The 20,888-nt window shown below is 36.5% G+C and overlaps 1 protein-coding gene across 1 annotated transcript; it reads left to right on the top strand.

Annotated features, from left to right (window-relative positions):
• Window positions 1-57: 57 nt before the first annotated feature.
• Window positions 58-19,258, top strand: LOC120534104 (carboxypeptidase A1-like). Its single transcript, XM_039761380.1, has 11 exons — window positions 58-139; window positions 951-1,032; window positions 3,660-3,794; window positions 4,111-4,215; window positions 5,421-5,522; window positions 7,042-7,143; window positions 11,795-11,905; window positions 12,421-12,511; window positions 16,712-16,911; window positions 18,544-18,628; window positions 18,884-19,258. The coding sequence occupies exons 1-11, from the start codon at window positions 75-77 to the stop codon at window positions 19,069-19,071; spliced, it is 1,266 nt and encodes a 421-aa protein (XP_039617314.1). The 5' UTR covers window positions 58-74; the 3' UTR covers window positions 19,072-19,258.
• Window positions 19,259-20,888: the final 1,630 nt, after the last annotated feature.

The following is a 20,888-nucleotide window of genomic DNA, read 5'->3' as shown; positions in this document are numbered from 1 at the left end:
TATGACTCTTTGAACAGATAGCCGTATATAAAGAGAAGGTCAGTGAAGCTATTTCTTGACTCCATTCACTAAACATGAAGGGGCTTTTCATCTTCTGCACGCTTGTGCTGGCTGCTTTCAGCAATGACAGCTTTATTGGGTAAGTCAAACTGGGAACATGGGGTGGATAAATGCTGCCTACAGAGCTATAAACCTTACGGCAAACATAACATGATTTTTGTTTGCTTTTCAGTTAGAACTCAAGCAACTTTTAATTGAAACGCGTCAAAACTTTTATACAAATTTGTTACTAACATCAAGAAGGATGAATGCAATTTGTGCTGCTAATTCATTATTTGTTTGTAGTGAAGAGGGGATAAAAAAGTATCTGTAATAAAGATAACAGACCTTTTACATTGTTAGTTAGATTCTTACATTGCAATCAGGAAAGCATTTTACGAAGCCTGAGCTATAACATTAATTTTCCCCAAGGAATTTTCAAACACAACAGCAAAAAAAAAACAAAACAAATGAACAATAGTATATTTCCTGAAAAACTATATCAACTCTAACTAAGCACAGGGAAAATCCCATGAAAGAAGTATCCAGAAATATTGAAAAAGTTAACATTTTACTGTACTGAATACTGTAATGTCACAAGCCTTTGCAAATACAATTGAGCTCAGGTGTGCACATACTCTGCAACTACCACACCGCCCCACAGAGGGCATGGTCCCAGAAATCATTTTGGTGACACTGTGTTGACATGACAATTAAAGCAGGAGGAGACATAAAAGTCCATGCTCTTGGTGGCAGAAGCACTTTCCCCTTGGCTTATACTGTATATTGTTCTCAGGGCTATAACTGTAAATATATCTGCAATTTTTTTACACAAATCAGCTGCCAGAAGATCATCATTTGAAGCATCTCCCTCTCTTATAATGTCTCTTTTTTCATCTGTTATTGTTTAGTGATCAGGTTTTGCGGATAACTGCTAACAGTGAGGAGCAGATTTACATGTTGAAAGATCTGGCAGAGCTGGACCATTTACAGGTATAGCATTTTCTTCCGTGTGTCAAGGCTGTTCTTAGTAGCTTTTTGAAACATCATCTGTATTTTTCTTCTTTTATCTATATAAACCTTATATTTAAACCTTTTGAACTATGCAATTTAAACCTTTCAGCAAGTGCCATGCATAGTCTGTTAAACAACTTAAACCAGTTAAATATTTTCACCCACATTCTGTCTTCTTGTTACAGAAGACAATGTACTCACCAAACCCTGAATAATGTCAAAAAGTCAAAGATCTCAAAACTGAATTTTTTTTAATTTATTACTAAAGAGTGGGGGAAAAATCAGAACAAGTAAAAATAAAATAAATATGCATCATGTGCCCTGTGTTGGCTGGGATTGGCTCCAGTAGACCCCCGTGACCCTGTATTCGGATTCAGCGGGTTAGAAAATGCATGGATGGATGGATCATATGATCTTTCTGCAAGGTCGCGTACCCCTTCCAATAGGATCCATGGCTTACCCACTTATCAACCACTCAAGTAACACACAAAAGCTTACCTCCCATCTTACTCACAGTCATGGCCTCTTCCTCCGGCCTGTGAGGCTTATGCCAGTTTTCCTCCCTGCTCCAGATTCAATCAATGATCCTGTGGCCTGAGATGGCCATAAACAATCTCTGATGTAAGCATCAGACTATAGCTCCTTCTAGCAGCCCTGATGTCCTGATTCATTTGTATTACATATCCAAGGTGGGTCCTTCTTAGACGGGAAACAGAGTCCTGATTCTGCATTCTCTGGACTGTGTGTTGCTGGAATTGTGACAGTCTTTTTAAATCTGTTCTCACTTCTCTCAAATTGGAGTTTAGGCAAGGAGGTATTTATGTCTCCAGCTAGCATTTTCTAATGCTAATTTAAGGCACTGTGTTAATTTTTAAACAAATTCATAGACATATGCAAGGATGACAAAGCATGAGTGACATGTTTTTCTTTATTAGATACCTATCTGTTTTGTGAATATTAGCCTGATTGAAAAATTTTGCACTGAAATGCTTCATATTCTTGGCTATTTAATTGTAATTGCTTTATTGATCCATCCATTATCCAACCTGCTATATCCTAACACAGGGTCACGGGGGTCTGCTGGAGTCAATCCCAGCCAACACAGGGTGCAAGGCAGGAAACAAACCCTGGGCAGGGCGCCAGCCCACCGCAGGGTGTGCATACACACACACCCACACACCAAGCACACACTAGGGACAATTTAGAATCGCCAATGCACCTAACCTGCATGTCTTTGGACTGTGGGAGGAAACTGGAGCACGTGGAGGAAACCCACGCAGACACGGGGAGAACATGCAAACTCCATGCAGGGAGGACCCAGGAAGCAAACCCTGGTCTCCTAACTGCGAGGCAGCAGCGCTACCACTGCGCCACTGTGCCGTCCACTTTATTGATTGTAAATGTATAAGTTATTACATCTTTTTACTTGTGGCAATCAACTTTTGTTACCTGTCCTATTACACTTGCTGAACAAACAGGTCCTAGCCTAATGTTACTCAAGTGTGTTTACCTCTTTTGTAAGTTGTTTTGGATAAAAGCATTTGCTAAGCAAATAAATACCAATGTAAATGTAAAAGAAAAAGAAAATGAAAAAAATGAATATATTATCTGCGGTGGGCTGGCACCCTCCCTGCCCGGGGTTTGTTTCCTGCCTTGTGCCCTGTGTTGGCTGGGATTGGCTCTAGCAGACCCCTGTGACCCTGTAGTTAGGATGTAGCGGGTTGGATAATGGATGGATGGATGAATATATTATAGTTACACTATACACATGACTTTGACCATGAGTTCTTGCATTTATAAGCAGAAGTAATCAAAATGTGCATACATCAATCAATTTATTCAGTGCATGAAAAAAGATGGACAAGGACTGGCATTAAAAAAGGAAGTGTGTTGGGATCAGAGGTGATAGTGTCCAGGTACTCCTCAGGAAGGTCTGGAGAAAGTGAAAGGCACCATAGATAGATAGATAGTGTGTCATACTTTCTCCTGATCAATTAAAATGTAATCTGCTGTTCTCCATTTACACTTTAATTTTTGACATTCTAATTTAAGAGAACATGTAGCTACACTAAACCTTCCTGAATTCCTTTTCAAATTAATTATCCTTATTTTAAGTTAAGATGTTAATTAAAAGCCTGTTTCAAATATGAGTTGTAGATGGTTGTAAGATCATTCACTTTAACATTAATTTCATACTTTAGGTTTGAGATTCTCAGGATATTAATAGTTTTTAAAAGGACTGTTATTATATACATAGATGTCTTACAGCTCTAGCTCTTATTAGTATCTTATTGTTATAACTAAATTGTAAAGTAATTAAATTATTTTCTAAAATGGTTTTATTACAGGAGAGAAATAATAGATTAATATTTAAATATACTGTATGTAAGTGATATTTAAATATAAGGCAGAGTGGTGAGAGTGCCTAGGACAATTTGAAGAAACTATTCAGCATTATTCAAGATTAATCAAGAATAGAAACTATTACTGAAGGGGTCCATTTCCTTGGCTATATAAATAATTCACATAATCCCACACTGAATACTCTGCATGGCTGATGCAGCCCTAGTACTAGTCATTAAATGATTTTATTTTTGTGCTTGCAGCTAGATGTTTGGAGGGAAGCAGTAAAACCTGAGGACAGCATGGATATTCATGTTCCACACAGCAGTCTTCAAACTGTGAAAGCCTTTCTGGAGTCACATGGCATCTCTTATTCTGTCATGATTGAAGATGTGCAGGTATGACTAGTCAAAGATGGATACCTCTAAATGTTCTCTTTTAATTTTTCACATGAATGAGTGATGGAGAAAAATAGACAAATTAAATGATAAGAAATTGTGGGTAATCAGACAGGATTGTTGCGCACCTTATATTGACATTTTATAGCAAATGGCTAAAATATATTAGCATATCAATTATATTCAAGAATGTAATGACATTAAATTAGCCTTGCTGATGTCTGTAAATTATATGAATATTTTTGTTGCATATCGCTAATTTAAAAGCAGCATTTTTAATATAACCTTTATTTTCATTCCTTTCTTTCTCCCAAAGTCAGTTGTAGATCATGAGAGAGCAGAGATGTTGGCAGCTCGCTCAACAGCTCAAATAAGAAGCACCAACAGCTTTGATTATGCAAACTATCATACTCTTGAAGAGGTGAATTCATCTTCCTTGTGCACAATTTTAATATTGGCAATGACTTATGTTACTTTACTTATTTAAAAACTCTTAGGTCTTTTTATTTCTAAAAGAAAAAGTTTTACTTTGTGATCCAGGGTAGCCACAAGAATGACCCTTTGGTCTTTAAAACTACTTCAGATTGTGCAAGTTAGAAATGTTATGTTTTAAGAAGTTGAAATAAAGATAATAAGTCATTTTCAGAATGTACAGAAATTGGTTAGGAGTACTACTAACATCTAGAGGACTCTCTCAGAAATGAACCTAACAAGCCACACTGCATTGCTTGTGTTAGATGAAGGGTAATCTTTTTGTAGCTTGTTGTATACAGGGTACTGTATACCTTTGTATAATATTCTGAATACAGTACTTATTTAAAATAGTAATCTGAACACAAAAAATAAACAACTTTTTTCCTTGTAGGTCCTAGCCGCTCAACCGGCCTAGGAGGGCCTCAATGGATTGTGTTTTAAATTGGACTTCTGTCTTAATTAAACTTAGTTATTTTAGTTGCATTTTTACTGTTTCAAAAAATAAAAAAATCCTTCGAGGGTATTAGATTTTAATAGTACTTTGCTATAGATACTCAGATATTATTTTGCTTTCTTGTTTTGTTTTAAAGACATTGGTTATTAAAGCCATTACTAATGATGACATGATTGGAAATGACATTCATTGCTATTTTCTACCATTCCTTCCTGCTGTTAATTGTCATTATTTTGATGAAATTAATGATGAAACTTCTCAGAGTAACCAAAAATTGCGAGATAGGAAAATGTTGGTGTACTTGTTAAATTCTTCAAACGTTTAATAAAACTTGTCTGGAAGGTTAGTTTTGACAGAAGAGAGGATCAAACAAGACATTTACAGTGTGTTTAAGTTGAATTAGGAGAAGGAATTGCCATTGTCACTATTGAGTCAGGTAGCCATGCCCAACAACCTGTATTAATTTTGTTACTGGACATTAAATGTAACACTTGTAAAATGTGGTAAAAGTGAGAATGACCACATGGCTTTGTTATTCCCAGGTTGAATTTTAATAATCTATCACTTCTATTACGCTTCTTAAGTACAATGTAAAATTAAAATCTGTCCACAATGCCAATTGACCAATTACAAGATAAAAAATGTGGCATCACAGATATATATGAGTTGAAGGAATGTTTTCACCTCACCTCTGTCAGATTTACAACTGGATGGATGAACTTGCCTCTGAGTACCCACACCTGGTCACTAAGGAACAGATTGGTTCCAGCTATGAAGGCCGACCCCTTTACATCCTAAAGGTAAGTGACTATAAACAACCTGTTAACCATAAGCAGAGGTTTCTGATTTGGAACCACTGGGAATGAGAAATTTCTTTTTTTTTTTAAATACTAAAATGTTATACTTTTAATTTTACAACAGGTGTAATAATAACAATAACAACAACAATAATAATAGCATATATATTTATTATTTAATTAATAATAATAATGACCCGCAATCCTCAAAAGGATTAAGCAGTTTTCAAAATGGATATACAGTATAGTTATACTACTACTACTACTAATAATAATAATAATATCTGGGTTTTTTTACCCACCTTCTCCACTTAGGTGCTGTTAGAGCTATTGCTGACATCATCAGGTCCTCAGTCCTGGACAGAATGTCATTCCACAGTTCTTCAGATAGCTTTACTTACTCATTTTCAGCAAACTGTTCAACAGCATGTCTGAGGGCTTTGTAAGGAAATTAGATTCCTACAGGGAATCCACTTGAATACAGACAGAACGCACACATGCCACATAGAGTATAAGGTACACCTCCCAGAGATCATTTATGGTCCAATGCTTTGATATGAAAAACCCACAAGCTGTGCCCTGACTATTATCATAAAAGAAAATTAATTTACATGCTTATACAATTATTTACATCCATATACATAAAAGTTAGATGGCTTAAATACATTTCAGTTGTTTTAGATCCAACTTCAGGCCCTTGTTTCACATGCTGCTTGCCTCTAAACCTGTTAATCTTAATTTATTGCTAAGAGCAGTGCATACTGTAATCACATGCTAGAAAGAATTTTCATATTAAAGTGGTGCACATCTCTTAGTCTTGCACATCTCTTAGTCTGCACTGCAGTCATTTTTATTATTTTGAAATTTTGGGAAATATAGATATTTGATATTTTCTGCCTTTTGCCTAGCCTACCATTTTTGAAAGATTTTAAATATTGATCAGTTGCTAAATCCATCTTTTGAGCCATGTACTTTTTAAATATTGATCAGTTGCTAAATCCATCTTTTGAGCCATGTACTATAAACATATTTACTTATCTGATTACAGGTATAAGTGTTGCTTATGGCTGTCATTTATTTTATTGACAAAATGGCTCGTCTAATTCTGAAAACACATGTACATAGCATGACCATCATGGATTTGTGTGATCTCAGCTTGTGTGCTCACTGAAATCAGGGTGCTGTTTCTTTAAAATGGCAGAAAGCACTCCTGCACAGTCAGTTAGCACAACATGGATGCAAGCCTCTCTAATAATAGTGCGACAATTTCTTTACATCGATGATACGTAACAAATATATAACTAATAAATATACAAATAAACCTAAAATAAATGGTTTACATGCCCATTAGAAATTATTTTTAAATAATATATTTATTTGGCTCATTTTCCCAATAGATTCAGTGTTCTCATGAATATTTGCTAAAGGACCAATTTGTCATTCAAACCACTTTACAACTTAGTGGCAACATGAACAGTTCTAGCTTTTTAATTAATTGATTTCCTTCTTTATCAAATTACAGTTCAGCACAGGAGGAAACAATCGTCCCAGTATCTGGATTGATACAGGTATTCATTCCCGTGAGTGGGTTACTCAAGCCACTGGAGTTTGGATGGCCAAAAAGGTAAATATATAGTTCTAGGTTTTTGAAGTTTCACTTATGCACTATTGCAGGCCATACTATAATTTGGAAATTAAGATAAAGCTAGGAAAACTTTCAGTATTGAATTATTGACATTACTGTGCTTTATTGTGTTTAAACGTTAGTTTATGGTTATAAATGAGCAAAAAATTGTATCTATCTATTCTGTACATATAAAAAAAATGATGGTCCCATGATAATATTTCTTACTCTGCAAAGACTGTAGAATCTTCTGAGTCCTTAATTTATTTAACTATGATGTTAAAGATTAAGGATAAGGCAGTTGTAGTTTGGTTTTCCACATGCAACAATTACAAAGTGATTTTTCAATGATTTAACCAAATGAAATGAAAGAGACTGAGCAAAATAAATGAAAGAGACTGAGCAAAATAAACTTTGAAATATAGCATGTTTGAGGAGGAACTGAAGTGTACTTTCACAAGAGGATGCTAAACTAGTTTTTTTTCAGTTAGTGTTAACTAATGTAATGTTGTTATTGATTAGTTATTTACAAAAGCAAAAAATAAAAATAAATGATATGATTATACTTCTGCCTCAACATCTCATTGTTTCATGCTAAATTATTCCATCTGGGGTGAGCTTTTCCTTATGTCACTGACTGCATTTTTCATCAAGATAAATATATTCATAATTTTTTGCAAGTTAGTTCATCTAAAATTCAAAGATTTAAAATCGATTTCTAACACTGAAAAAGTGATTATTTGTGAGTTGTGATCTACGATTTTTAGTCTATTATCTTCTTATATAATACGCTACCATGGCTGTCTGTTTGTCTGTGTAGCTCGCAAACCATTTGAACTATTGACCTAAAATTTGGTACACATCTGCTACGTGATGTCTACTATCCGCTTTCAGGGTGATAATTGACCTCCAAGGTTATTCCTTTTAATTTTCATTTTATTTTTTTGTAGAATCAACTCTCGGCAGCAGTTAGCAGAGCGGCTGTGCTGCACATGCATACGGGTGCCGTTCTCATCCCTACCACCTTCGCCGTCACTTTCCCTACCTCTTCATATCTTAAATCATTCTTGAGGCAGATTGAACACTTAAGTGCCAGCTTAAGTGAAAAATGAAGGAAAAAGTACTAAGTAATTACAACACAAACACTGACTTAATCAGTTTTAACGCGAAAAGATGCCAATGAAATAAGAGAAGAAGCGGGCCGTAAGGGTGGAGAAAAGAAGAGCTGCTCATGAAGCGGCAAGTGCATCAACATCTGAGCAAATGAATGCTAAACGTACAGAGAAAGAGTATGAAAACAATGAATGCTCAAGTCAAGTCTATTCACTGCACGTTATCGATTGTTAATATTTTATAAATAGACTTCATACCTTAGTCAGCATAATCATGCTAAAAATAGAATGTTGACACCTCTATCTTTAATTCATTGGCCAATATAAATCCATGCAGATTAATGGATTAACAATAGGTCAATATATTTTAATTGATACATTGGTTTAAAATGTAAATAGTTATGCTGGCTATGCCCAATGACAGCTTCTGTTTAGGAATTTCAGGGGTTGTGGCTTGGATAAGTCCAGAAGTTAGGATGCAAAATTTTTCTTTTCCATTGTAGGTATTAGAAAACCACAAAGCAAAGCCTATCCCAGAGTAATGAGAGACTTATTTTCAGATACACAGCCCTAAAAACATAGCCTTCAATTACAAAGCGATCACATGTTCAGTTGGGATTCAACATGAATCAACATGAATTATTTTGAATATGATCATATAGTGTGATTTAAACCCACATAAGCTTATATGTGGCACACCCATTCATTTTGAATCACTGCTTGATTTCTTTCAGTTTATTCATTTTGTTCTGCTGCCACTAAGATTTCTTCCTGCATCTCAAAAGACATATACTGTATGTTAAGTTACATGGGGACTGACTGCAAATTGGTCCAGTGTATATTGATGCGGGCTTTGCGATGGAAAAGTGCCACATCCACAATAGTTTATTGCCTTGTGCCCGATGTTACTTAGGTAGGCTTTACCCCCATGAAAGACCCTGACTTGCACTCTCTGTATGCTGCCAGGATAGGCAGCAGTCTCCTTGTCAATCTGAATTAGCTAAAGCCAGTTTTGGAATGCAACGTTATCTTATGATATGTAGCCTACTTTTGAATTCAAAGTAATTGTAGATACTTTACAACAGATTAATATAAACAAAATGGAAAAAAAATCTATATGCAGACCCTAAAAATCACAGCATTCTTTTGAATCTCTAGTATGTTAACCACTGTGGGGCTGACCTGGACACAGACAGGCAGACATGTTGTAAATCACCACCACACGTATTTATTTACAATTATTTACAAAGTTAGGTGTCACTCAGACACAGAATAAAGTGCACAAACCCCAACATACACAGTCCTGGCCACAAAATGCCTTTCTTCGGGCTGCCTCCACACTCTCTTCTGCCTTGTCCTGCTTCCACCCGACTCCAGCCCTGAATGAAGGGAGACGGCCCCTTTTATATTCTCCCGGATGAGCTCCAGGTGATTCCCGACACTCCTTCGTTGGCCACGCCCCAGCGTGGCGGAAGTGCCAGCTGTTCTCCCGGCAGCTCTCCGGGTGTGCTCTTAAATCTTCCCCCCAGCACTTCCTGGTGTGGCGGAAGTGCTGAGGTAACAGGTTCCCAAGGCATTGGGGCGCCTCCTGGTGGTGGCCCCCAAAGCAACCAGGATGGTGGCCCCCACGTGATCCAGAGTGGGTGCAGACCCACATCCGGTCCCTCACGGTGCCCCGGCCGGGTCGCTGCCCCTGGCATCCCTGACACCACACATTTACAGTGTGTATGGCCTGTCATGCAATACAATAGTAAGAGACAAGACTAGAAGCAGTGCTGTCAAAGACCCTAAGTTGATTAGCAAAGGGCTAACTATGTTTAAATGATCACTGATTAACAAAATAGCAAGGCTCTTATTAGGAGAACACACTGTAAGGTACTATAAAAATAACTGTCAGACTTCAATTTCTGCTTTCATTTCTTTATTCCTGAGTGAATAACAATTTGTAGCCTATAAAAAGTATTCTCTAGTCTCTTGATTTCAATATTATTTTAACTCTTTAGCTGATACGTGAGTTGTACTTTATAGTTAGTGATGAGTAAAGTGATTGTACAAAATTAATTTCTCTGTGACACTTTCACTTCACAAACAAACTTACGAAACAAATTCTGTTTTCTGCCACAAGCAAAACTTATACCATTAGCAACTAGCTAGTATTTTTATCAAATCTGCAATCTTTTTTCTTCATGTGCAAAAGTGTGGTAACATATATTATGGTTCAAAGCATTGAAAGTGAAGAGTGTGGCTAGAGAGCACTTCTCCATTGCTAGAATCTACTGGTCTGGGTAGGTGGCTGTTGGCAAATTAGAATGCAGATGGTGTTATCTTTGACCCAGATGAGCGGTGTGAGGCAGGCAGTCTGTTAGCCAGATGAGTGTGTGTGTTGCTGTTGAACATCTGGACAGCATAGGAGGGTGGAAAAAGACATTAGTTTTGGCTGCGAAATAACACTTAGAAAACAATGTTTCTGGCTTTCTACCCCAAAATCAAAATTTAGTATTAGTTTTTGCAAAGGAGAAATATACTGCAAAATGAATTTTAGGGGCAATCACAGAAAACTGTATGCAAAACGGGATTCCGTTGTTTTGCACATCACTTCGTGTAGCCATTTACTTTAGTTCTACATTGAAAGCTCAGCCATCCTTCAAGGGATGTCCATTTTATTGTTAGTTGACACAGGCCAACTTCTCAAACTCAGCTTCCATTTCATTGTTCGTCTTGAGGATCTTACGCATAATTACAGAAAGGCAGGCTCTGTACAACCTCATAATCAGACACAATTTTCTTTACATATTTGAATATTAGCATTGAATTAAATGAACTTCACACCTCCTATTGCTTGATTGAGGATTTTTTGGACTGATTACTATAACATTTAAAGTTTTCAAGTTCAAAGTGGTCGCAGTTAACATAAAAAAATCCTCTAAACAAAAAACAATAACATGGCCTACATTTTTTGTCTTGACATGCAAACCTGCAAAGATTTACATGGATTTACTGTACATAAGTTAAATTTGAAATTGTTGCACAAAAATGTTAACCATTGGCCTGTTGCTATTTGTCCCATTTTTGCTATGTACAATAAACTTCTTTACTTACATTTCTTTTTGTGATTCCAGAAATAAGTCAGAAATGCATGGCACAGCTTTGTGACTCTTGAATTGCACTGAATTAAGTTTAGAGCTTGTTTATAAAATGCTGAAAAACACTTCAGCTGAAAACTGGAGACCATTTTCAAGACCATAGAGCCAACGTCTTTGTTAGCTGATTGGTACAAGACACATACAAACCCAAGACGGGGCGCAAGTGAAATACAAGGTGCTATCACTCACACTGACCCCCATTTATAGTCAGCAATAAGCCACATGTGGATAAGGACAGACACAAGGTGACACTGACCAGGCTGGCAGCCAAATCCAGTCTTCTAGAGTTGTTAGGTATAAAGTATCTATCTAATCACTATCCCACCATGCCACTCTCTTTTAAACTGACACATTTTCAATTTTCTATTGTGTTACTTTTTTTGCGATTGTGTTTAGATTGCCAGTGATTATGGAAATGATGAGTCCATTACTTCCATTCTGGATCAAATGGATATTTTCATTGAGATTGTCACGAATCCTGACGGCTTTCATTTCACACACACAAAGGTAAGCTAAGGGAGACGTTCATGAGCCTCTGTCTGTTAAACTACATAATAATGTCTTTGCCAAAAGAAAATGATCTTATAGATTATTTTAGTACTGTGTGTAATTTTCTCTCTATAAAGTACCCGTTCCAATAATATCCCTTTGGTGTATTTGTTCACTTCAAAACAGATGACCCACTTTTTCTCCTCAATTGTAAAGAAAAACTCAATCCATTTTCAACTATGATTGCTTGATTCTTCCTTAAATCCCTTATTTCAAATGTTTAATTTATCAGTATGTATGTCTCTACCATCCCAATGGGATTCCCTTTCTTCTTCCCATACTTTCCAAATTATTTACCTTCTAGTACTGTCTTTTCTAATCCCTTTCTGAAGATTTTTGACAACTTAATATATAAAATACAACTTTTACCTACAGATAAGCATAAACATAGTGTAGGAATACCCAGAAGGGAACTTAAAGGTAATGTGCTTTACAATATTGTAATTCTTATGTGTTATTGTCTAAAACTACAGAATCGTATGTGGCGTAAAACAAGGTCCATCAATGCTGGCACTTCTTGTGTTGGAGTTGATCCTAACAGAAACTGGGATGCTGGCTTTGGAGGTATGCTAGTGTGTTCATAAACACTGGAATTTGTTCTTTACCCAGCACTGTGTTAATACTATGGAATACCATTTGTTCCAAAATGAGATAAATGAAATGGCAATCGTGGAAATAAATTATCTTCATACAAATGCATTTCATTTTGGCACAAATGGTATTCCATGTAATTCTTTAAATAAAAGTAATGAAACGTTTCTTTTATTTGATCTGGAGAAAACAACAACTGGAATGTTTTAAATAAAATGACTTGACCTCTACAGCAGCTCTGACACTAGCTTAGTGCTTGGCATCTGGCTATTGTCATATTAACTGGATTCTTAAGAGCAGAACGATATCCTGAAATAAAACAGAATTAAATAACAGTGAACTAGGTGGGTACCGTCATTCAATGAGTTTACATGAATTTTAATAACCTGGTAATTTACAGAAACCTGTTTTCTAAAGGACCATGTAAACCTTTGTTTCAGTTAAAAAAACAATATACAGCAACCAGGTTAACAGACGTAGATTTATCTGCGAGTAACCCAGTTATTTGGACACGTATTTGGTAGTCTGTGCTTCTCCTTTACACTCTTTGCAAGTGTTTGCTTGGTACATGCTTTCAGCAGCCACAGGTAGAAGCATTCACAAGATAAATTTCCTAAGGCAAATGCTGGGGTGATCACATTATTCCTTCTCCTGGTGAAACTAATCTTTCTTGATATTTCACAAATGACTATATTATTGTTGAAGAACTGAATGTACGGTCTGAATAGCAGCAGCACAAATTAGAGTGTTGTGTCAGGGGTAACACATTAAAAGTAAAGTGCCTTTAAATAGTCGAGTAACCTAATGCAATAATTGTTTTATTGAATTAAAAATACCTGCGTTATTATCACAACAGCATTGTGTGTGTGAGGCAAGAATATAAAGTACTGATATGCCTGTCCTTTGGAGGGCTCAAAAGCACAGTCAAACAGAAAAGAGTTGGCTGTGTGTAATCAACTCACAGAAACATATTAATAAATTGTCAGTTTGTTTTAATTCAGCTATTTTAGATAGATATGTTAAAACAGGTGACACAGTGGCCAGTATCCATCCATCCATTTTCCAACCCGCTGAATCCAAACACAGGGTCACAGGGGTCTGCTGGAGCCAATCTCGGCCAACACAGGGCACAAGGCAGGAACCAATCCTGGGCAGGGTGCCAACCCACCGCAGGACACACACAAACACACCAAGCACACACTAGGGCCAATTTAGAACCACCAATCCACATGTCTTTGGACTGTGGGAAGAAACCCACGCAGACACGGGGAGAACATACAAACTCCACGCAGGGAGGACCCGGGAAGCGAACCCAGGTCTCCTAACTGCGAAGCAGCAACACTACCACTGCGCCACCGTGCCGCCACGGCCAGTATTCATACAGAAAATCATTGGTGGCTAAGGTCAAGGATATAAAAAGGGAATGGATGTTATTTACTTCCCAGCAAATGATGGACTAAACATATTTCGAAAACACAAGAAAATAATCATAGGCGTCAAAGCTTGTATTCGGATCCATGGTTGCCGATTATGATGTTTAACTGTTTTTTGCTCAGTTTAGTGAAGTGGGAGTGTTTTGCCAACCAAACTCCAGAAGTATGCTTGTGCATGAAACCAGGATTCTACCTTCAGCGGGTTACTCACCTTATCTCACTACAGATTGCTTCAGTTTACATTTCACTCCTATACATCAGAAACATCCCACTATTTTCTGCTTTATTCGTCTGTTTTGTGTTAAAAGAGGTGTGAGAAGGAAAGCCTATGTATTGTACATGTAAGCATAAGGCGGGGCTCAACCCTGAGAATCCAGTAAACAGTGTGCCTTTAAATTGTTCAAGGGAACACACATGGAACACTTTGGAGATAAGCAAAGTCCATTTAAAATGCAACCCAGCCGAGAAGCAAACTAGGAGGCAATACTATCCATCCATCCATTTTCCAACCTGCTGAATCCAAACACAGGGACACGGGGGTCTGCTGGAGCCAATCCCAGCCAACGAACCAATCCCAGGCAGGGTGCCAACCCACCACAGGACACACACAAACCCCAATTTAGAATTGCCAATCCACCTAACCTGCATGTCTTTGGACTTTGGGAGGAAGCCAGAGCGCCCGGAGGAAACCCACGCAGACACGGGGAGAACATGCAAACTCCATGCAGGGAGAACCCGGGTCTCCAAACTGCAAGGCAGCAGCACTACCACTGCGCCACCGTGCTGCCTTCCAATACTATCTACTTCATAAATATGCCATAAGGATTATTACATTTAGATGAACACATCAGTTATATTTTCTGAGTTAAAATAAGTAACACAGGACTATATAGAAATGTAGCAAGGAGCACTGCTATATCTGGAGAGCTTGAACTCCAATTCACATCCTGGCTAGGCGGCATTCTGTGCGGAGCTTGATGGTTGCTCACTTGTTTGTGCTGGTTTTTTGCAGCAGTTACAGGTTAGGATGATCCACAACTCAAAAACCTGAGATAGAATGACCAGAGATAGCACTAACTAAACTGAATTGTCCCTAGCAGAGAGTGCCTATGAGTGCATATTTTGCATTATTTTTTTAAATACTAGGGGGCTCTGCCCCCTGCTCACTTCTCTCACCAACCCCCATGCGGGTGCTACGCACTAGCCACTTTGCGGATTTGCCGCTCGCGTATGGGGATGTGGATGTACAATTTAAACAGATCGCTATTTTCATGGAAATTGTTACATATGCATAATAGAACTAACAATTTTACATTACAGCAAGTAATTAACCATAGTAAAAAATAGTAAAACGTAATAAATTGAAAGAAAATTATATTTCATGTTGAGTTAGAGGTATTCATTGTGTTATACGTTTTCGTTCTGTTTGGCTTTGAAATTAACACGCAAATACTTTTTAAACTTACGCTTTTACTGTAAAACTTCAGTAAAAACAATTTTTTTAATTAACATTTCATCAATATCGCATTGAATTTTGATTCCGTGTTTGGACTTACATCGTGACAACACAACATAGAACTGCCCATGAGTGAATAACGTTTATTTCTCTCAAATAAACTTTTTTGAATGTTTGTCCCTGTGATTTGTTAATTGTCATAGCAAAATCTATTCTAATGGGAAACTGTAAACGTTTAATATGACCTTTCTTGTTGTCTATTAAAATTTTACATGTCAGAATTGTTTGACCAATTTTGAATACAACTAATCTTGTCCTATTGCATAGCCCATCACTCAGACATAAATTACGCAATTCGTAACAGTAATTCGGCCAGTGGAAGACCGGATGGTGTTAACGGTTGTAGATATATTCTATGGGATATCTTAAGTTGATGTTTCATCTTCCGCAACATCACCACCAACCGTTTGAGCATAGTCAATTGATACCCATTTAACAAATTTTCTGTGTAACTGATCAATAATTTTCGTGTTAAGTCATTTGACTTCATCATTTCTCGGTGCTAGGACTGCCTGTGTACTCATTTCTTCTGTTAACAACCCTTCGGGATGAAATTCTTCAATAAGATTTGGACATAATTCTTTTATTGGGAACTTAAAAGTGAGAAAAACGTAAAAATTTATGAGCGCTGAGAGCGCAGGAACTGTGTCTGACAAAATTATTCACACGAATGAGAGGTGAGAGGACCATTGTTGAAAATGGTTGAGAGGAGGACGGGACTTGAAAAAATCTCTTGGCAAAATTCTTATCTCACGAGACTTGAAAAAATCTCAAGATTGTCTCAAGATTTTCTTTTATAATAGAGAGATAATTTAATTTTTAATTCACTTTTTGTTGGAATTAAAAAAAAGGACTTTGTCCTGCCTCATCATTCACTCCGTTACAAAATGTACTATTATTTTGATTTAGCAATTGATTTTCATTAACAAATGTTGAATTGTTTACCAGTGCTATATCAGAAATAAATTAGCAAATACAAATAAAAGGCTGTTATAACATGTTGACAAAACTAAGCTACATAGAGTAGGACCAGTTGACTGGATGCGAACTGAGACACACAAGGAAGCAGGTTCAATGCTATTTCTAAACAGTGTGACCCTATGCTCAAACTATACTGTATATGCAAATACACAAGTTCCTCATGAAAGAAACTCTACCAAATGAAATACTGGTACTGCAAAAACTACATCCATGGACAATAAAGTACTGTAATTTCTCTCACAGGACCAGGTGCCAGCTCTCAGCCCTGCTCAGAGACCTACCGTGGACCAAGGGCCAATTCTGAAAAAGAAGTTAAAGCCATTGTAGATTTTGTGCAAGCCCATGGAAATATCAAGGCCTTCGTCTCCATCCACAGTTATTCCCAGCTGCTGCTTTATCCATATGGGTACACTTCCACACCTGTTCCTGATAAGCAAGAACTGGTAAGCTGACTGAAATCACAAATGCATTGTTGTGTGGATTGTCATAGTTGTTAGTCATTGCTGCAAGATTATTGTTTTAGAAAGGTATTTATTTCTTAACTATAGTTTATTAAAATGTAGAACAATAATTGTAATAAAAACACAAACCAGAAACTGTGTTAAATGCATCTAAAATTAAATTTTGTGTGAACAAATCTTTGATAAGGATGACAGATAAAGAAACAAAAGCATTAAACCAGAAATTAAATTGTTTTGAAGTCAATGGAAAAAATGCCAGAGATTGTCAAGACTGGTTGAGTCAAAGAATGGACTAAATTGGTGAAGAGCAGCAAGCCACCTTACACAATAAAGCCGACACTAGGGGTCCAGGTCTGAAAAGAGAAAGATAGAAATTATATAAAGGGTGAACTAGAACAGCTTCATACAGAAAACTTTAAAGATAATGGCATTACCTCTTATAATAGTTGCTCATACTGTATATATTTTACTCCCTACATAAACCATATGACAAAGTATTAAAATGAGCTAACAGTTTTGGTTTAGAGTTTTAGACATTTTAGGCAGCTCTGAACATAATTTCACCATTTCCAGCATGACTACCTTGTGTGTCATGTGAGTGTGTGTTTAACTCATGAGCATATGAGCATCTGATTGTGATCAAATTTAACAGACTTATTACATTCCTGATGATACCGAACAGTTCAATGGGATCTTCCAGTTTAATTAAAGTAATTTTAATGTAATCTTCAAAAACAAAAATTCAAATCACATTTGTACAGAATGAAAGTTTTTTCTTTTGTTTTTAATACTCCATTACTTTTGCATAGCACAATGATTTTCAGTCTCCTGCACTTAATTCTGTAAAGTGAGCAGTAAGGTTAGCTATCTAGTATATGATAAAACACTAAGGTCTGTGTGTGTTTATGTGCGTCCAGTCTGTCAGAGTAATCTGATTGGTCAGCTTGGCTTTAATGAAACAATTAAAAGAGGAAGTGTGGGTGTGAGACACACAAGGAGGATAAAAGGAGTAGGATGCACGCTGAAAGTCACATCCAAAGACAAAGTATAAAAGTGGACAGGAGATGAGCAAGATACCTTAAAATGAGAGAGTCAAAATGCAGGTTAGGCACATTGGCAATTCTAAATTGTCCCTAGTGCGTGGGTGTGCACACCCTGCCCAGGGTTTGTTTCCTGCCTTGCGCCGTGTGTTGGCTCCAGCAGACCCTCATGACCCTGTAGTTTGGATATAGCAGGTTGGATAGTGGATGGATGGATGGATGAGAAGCAGGTTTTACGGAAAAGCGCTCAAGAGTTGCACATATATTTTTTTGAAGGTACATATATTTTTCAATGTATTCTATTACCTATCTTTAAAAGGTAACACAGCTAGTTTAATTATAAAATTTGACTAGGTTGTCAACAAGAATGATCAGAGGGTAAGGAAAAGTGCATGGCTCCAGGCCAGATCAGTAATAGCGTCACAACTGAAACAGTTATTATACAATGCATATAATAAAGTGTAAATTATATTGGTCTTAATGTTTGATAGAAGAAATTGAAACTAGCAAAATAAAAGAAAGTTATCCTTACTTGGAAGAGTATGTTAATAAATGTTTTGTTTTTACTTAACAGCATGACCTTGCTCAAAGAGCTGTTTCTGCATTGTCCTCATTGTATGGAACAAGTTACAGATATGGCAGCATCATCACTACCATTTGTAAGTATCAGTAAATATTTTTTTTCATGGAAGAACATAACTGAAATTGATATAATGTAACCTTTAAAGATGCTAAGAATGTTTTAATTTAAAATTGCAAGCCTAAAAGAACAATATTCAGCCAACAAGTGCACAATAGAAAAAAAGGACAAAACCATTAAAACAGAATCCCAACAATAACTGGAACTGAAAAAAAAAAGTTTGCATTCTTGTCTACAGTTTTTCAAATTCTATTTCATGTTATCTCTAATCTAGACCAAGCCAGTGGCGGAACCATCGACTGGACCTATAAACAAGGCATCAAGTATTCCTATACCTTTGAACTACGCGACAATGGGCGCTATGGCTTCTTGCTTCCTGCTAACCAGATTATTCCCACTGCTCAGGAAACATGGCTGGCTGTGAAGGTCATCATGGAGCATACGCGTGACAATCCTTACTAATTGAATTGGGTCACTGTGACTCTAGAGTTTAATTCCCACCATACACCAGACAGTAATTACAAATCAACTTTGCTTCTCCTTAGGAAATGTTGATTTTTAAACAACAAATAAAAGAATAAAGTACTCTACTTAGAATTCCTCAGATAACTTATGTATGAGACTTGGAATAAATTTATTTCTGACAAAATACCCGACTATAATTTTCTTCAGTCTTTATTTTAATAAAATTATTTTCTTAAAAAAATATGAAAGGTGCTATGGTGCAAAAACACCCAAATCATATTACAATTAATACAAGTGACAAAATAATTCAAGAAAAAAAATATATAAAACACAGCAACTGTACATATTAGTCCAGAACTGAAACAGAAGAAAAACATTTATAAAATGATAGATATGTGAAAAGCCAAAACAATAATGGCCTTTAATATGAGGTTATACGTCTACTACGTAAACCAAGATGTTAGTTTGATGAAGTGCCTACACAAAACATTGACTTATATTTACTCAATGAGCAAATTATTAAGACCACTATACAAATACTGGGTAGGGCCTCCTTTTACTCTTAAAACAGCCTTAGTTCTTTGTGGCATGGATTCCACATCTTAAAACTGATGTATATGGAACTGCATGATCGAACCACCAGGATATTTCTGGTGACTACGGTTGCATGAAGCTTCACTATGATGTGACAGTAGCAGAGTGCCATAAATGCAATGCAATGATTACGATCAAGTGGAAGGACAAGAAAGACATTAGCCTCTTAAGCACTATTCCCAATACAACAACCATCAATATACATGTCAGGGGAAAATGTGGAAGTCACTAAACATTGTACTGCAGTAGCCTACATTAATACAACGGGCATGTTGATAGTGCAGATCAGGCTAGTACATTCTAACAACTCATGTGTGAACAACAGAAAAAATGAATAAAGAAAGATGCTTCTGCTGTCCTGATTGCAATGACAGGCTGTGCATTGGTGACTGTTTCAAAGCATGACATTAAATGAAGGGTGTCTACTAAATCTGCACCATTATAGAAGAGTACACTAGATTGAGCTTTCCTACTATATTTACGTTGACCTTTTCCTATTTACATGTTTATGTTTTACATAATGACATTTTTTCTTGTTTAAAAAAAAAAAAAAATAAAATACATTTTTTTTGATTATTTTTCTGGGAGTAAACATAGCACTAAAGTAGGCTACAGGTGATGCTGGAATTGTTCATATTGCCTTTCAGGAATGTAGCAATAGTTTTAACTGGCTACATGTTATTTCCCTTCTCTATGTTTTACAGTGGCACATTACCCTTCCTGATCTTGGAAAAGGTTGTTGTGTTATCAGTAATGATGAATCATTATTTAAAATTATGCTACAATTACAGTACCATATAGTGAACTAGGTTACTAATTGGACACATTCTTCATAAGGATTAGCAGTTCGGTTATGCTCCTAGAATCATTCAGCCATTTTCCCAACTTTGTAGCTCTTAGCAATATCTTGCTAAGAAGACCATTCTTAAATTGTTCACTATAGTTCTAAAGAGATTTACTTTACTGTCAATATTATTCAAATTACATAGATGACAAGTAATTTGCATAAAATAAACCCCCTAAATTATTTTAAGAGGCTTTTAGGAGTGTGTTACACACCCTGCCATGCCTCCCCTAGCTGCTTTAAAGAGAGCTATCACTGATTGATCAATTACATTGGAAGGACAAGAGTATGTCATTTTTTTCTTACCATTGCCGGACTTCTCTAAAGTGCTCTGTTAAGATATTTTTTAAACTTCTTCAAATGTTTTATGGTTATA

Source organism: Polypterus senegalus, chromosome 8 (genome assembly GCF_016835505.1).
Source record: "Polypterus senegalus isolate Bchr_013 chromosome 8, ASM1683550v1, whole genome shotgun sequence".
Lineage (NCBI taxonomy): Eukaryota > Metazoa > Chordata > Cladistia > Polypteriformes > Polypteridae > Polypterus > Polypterus senegalus.
Note: the sequence above shows the minus strand (reverse complement) of the source record. Positions and strands in the feature narration are given on the sequence as shown.

What these genes read in the sequence shown, in the direction of transcription:
- LOC120534104 (XM_039761380.1), top strand. Translation starts at nt 75, where the DNA reads ATGAAGGGGCTTTTCATCTTCTGCACGCTTGTGCTGGCTGCTTTCAGC. An exon ending in ACTATCATACTCTTGAAGAG is followed by an intron (nt 4,216 to 5,420) that starts GTGAATTCATCT and finishes CACCTCTGTCAG; the next exon opens with ATTTACAACTGGATGGATGA. An exon ending in TTCATTTCACACACACAAAG is followed by an intron (nt 11,906 to 12,420) that starts GTAAGCTAAGGG and finishes CTAAAACTACAG; the next exon opens with AATCGTATGTGGCGTAAAAC.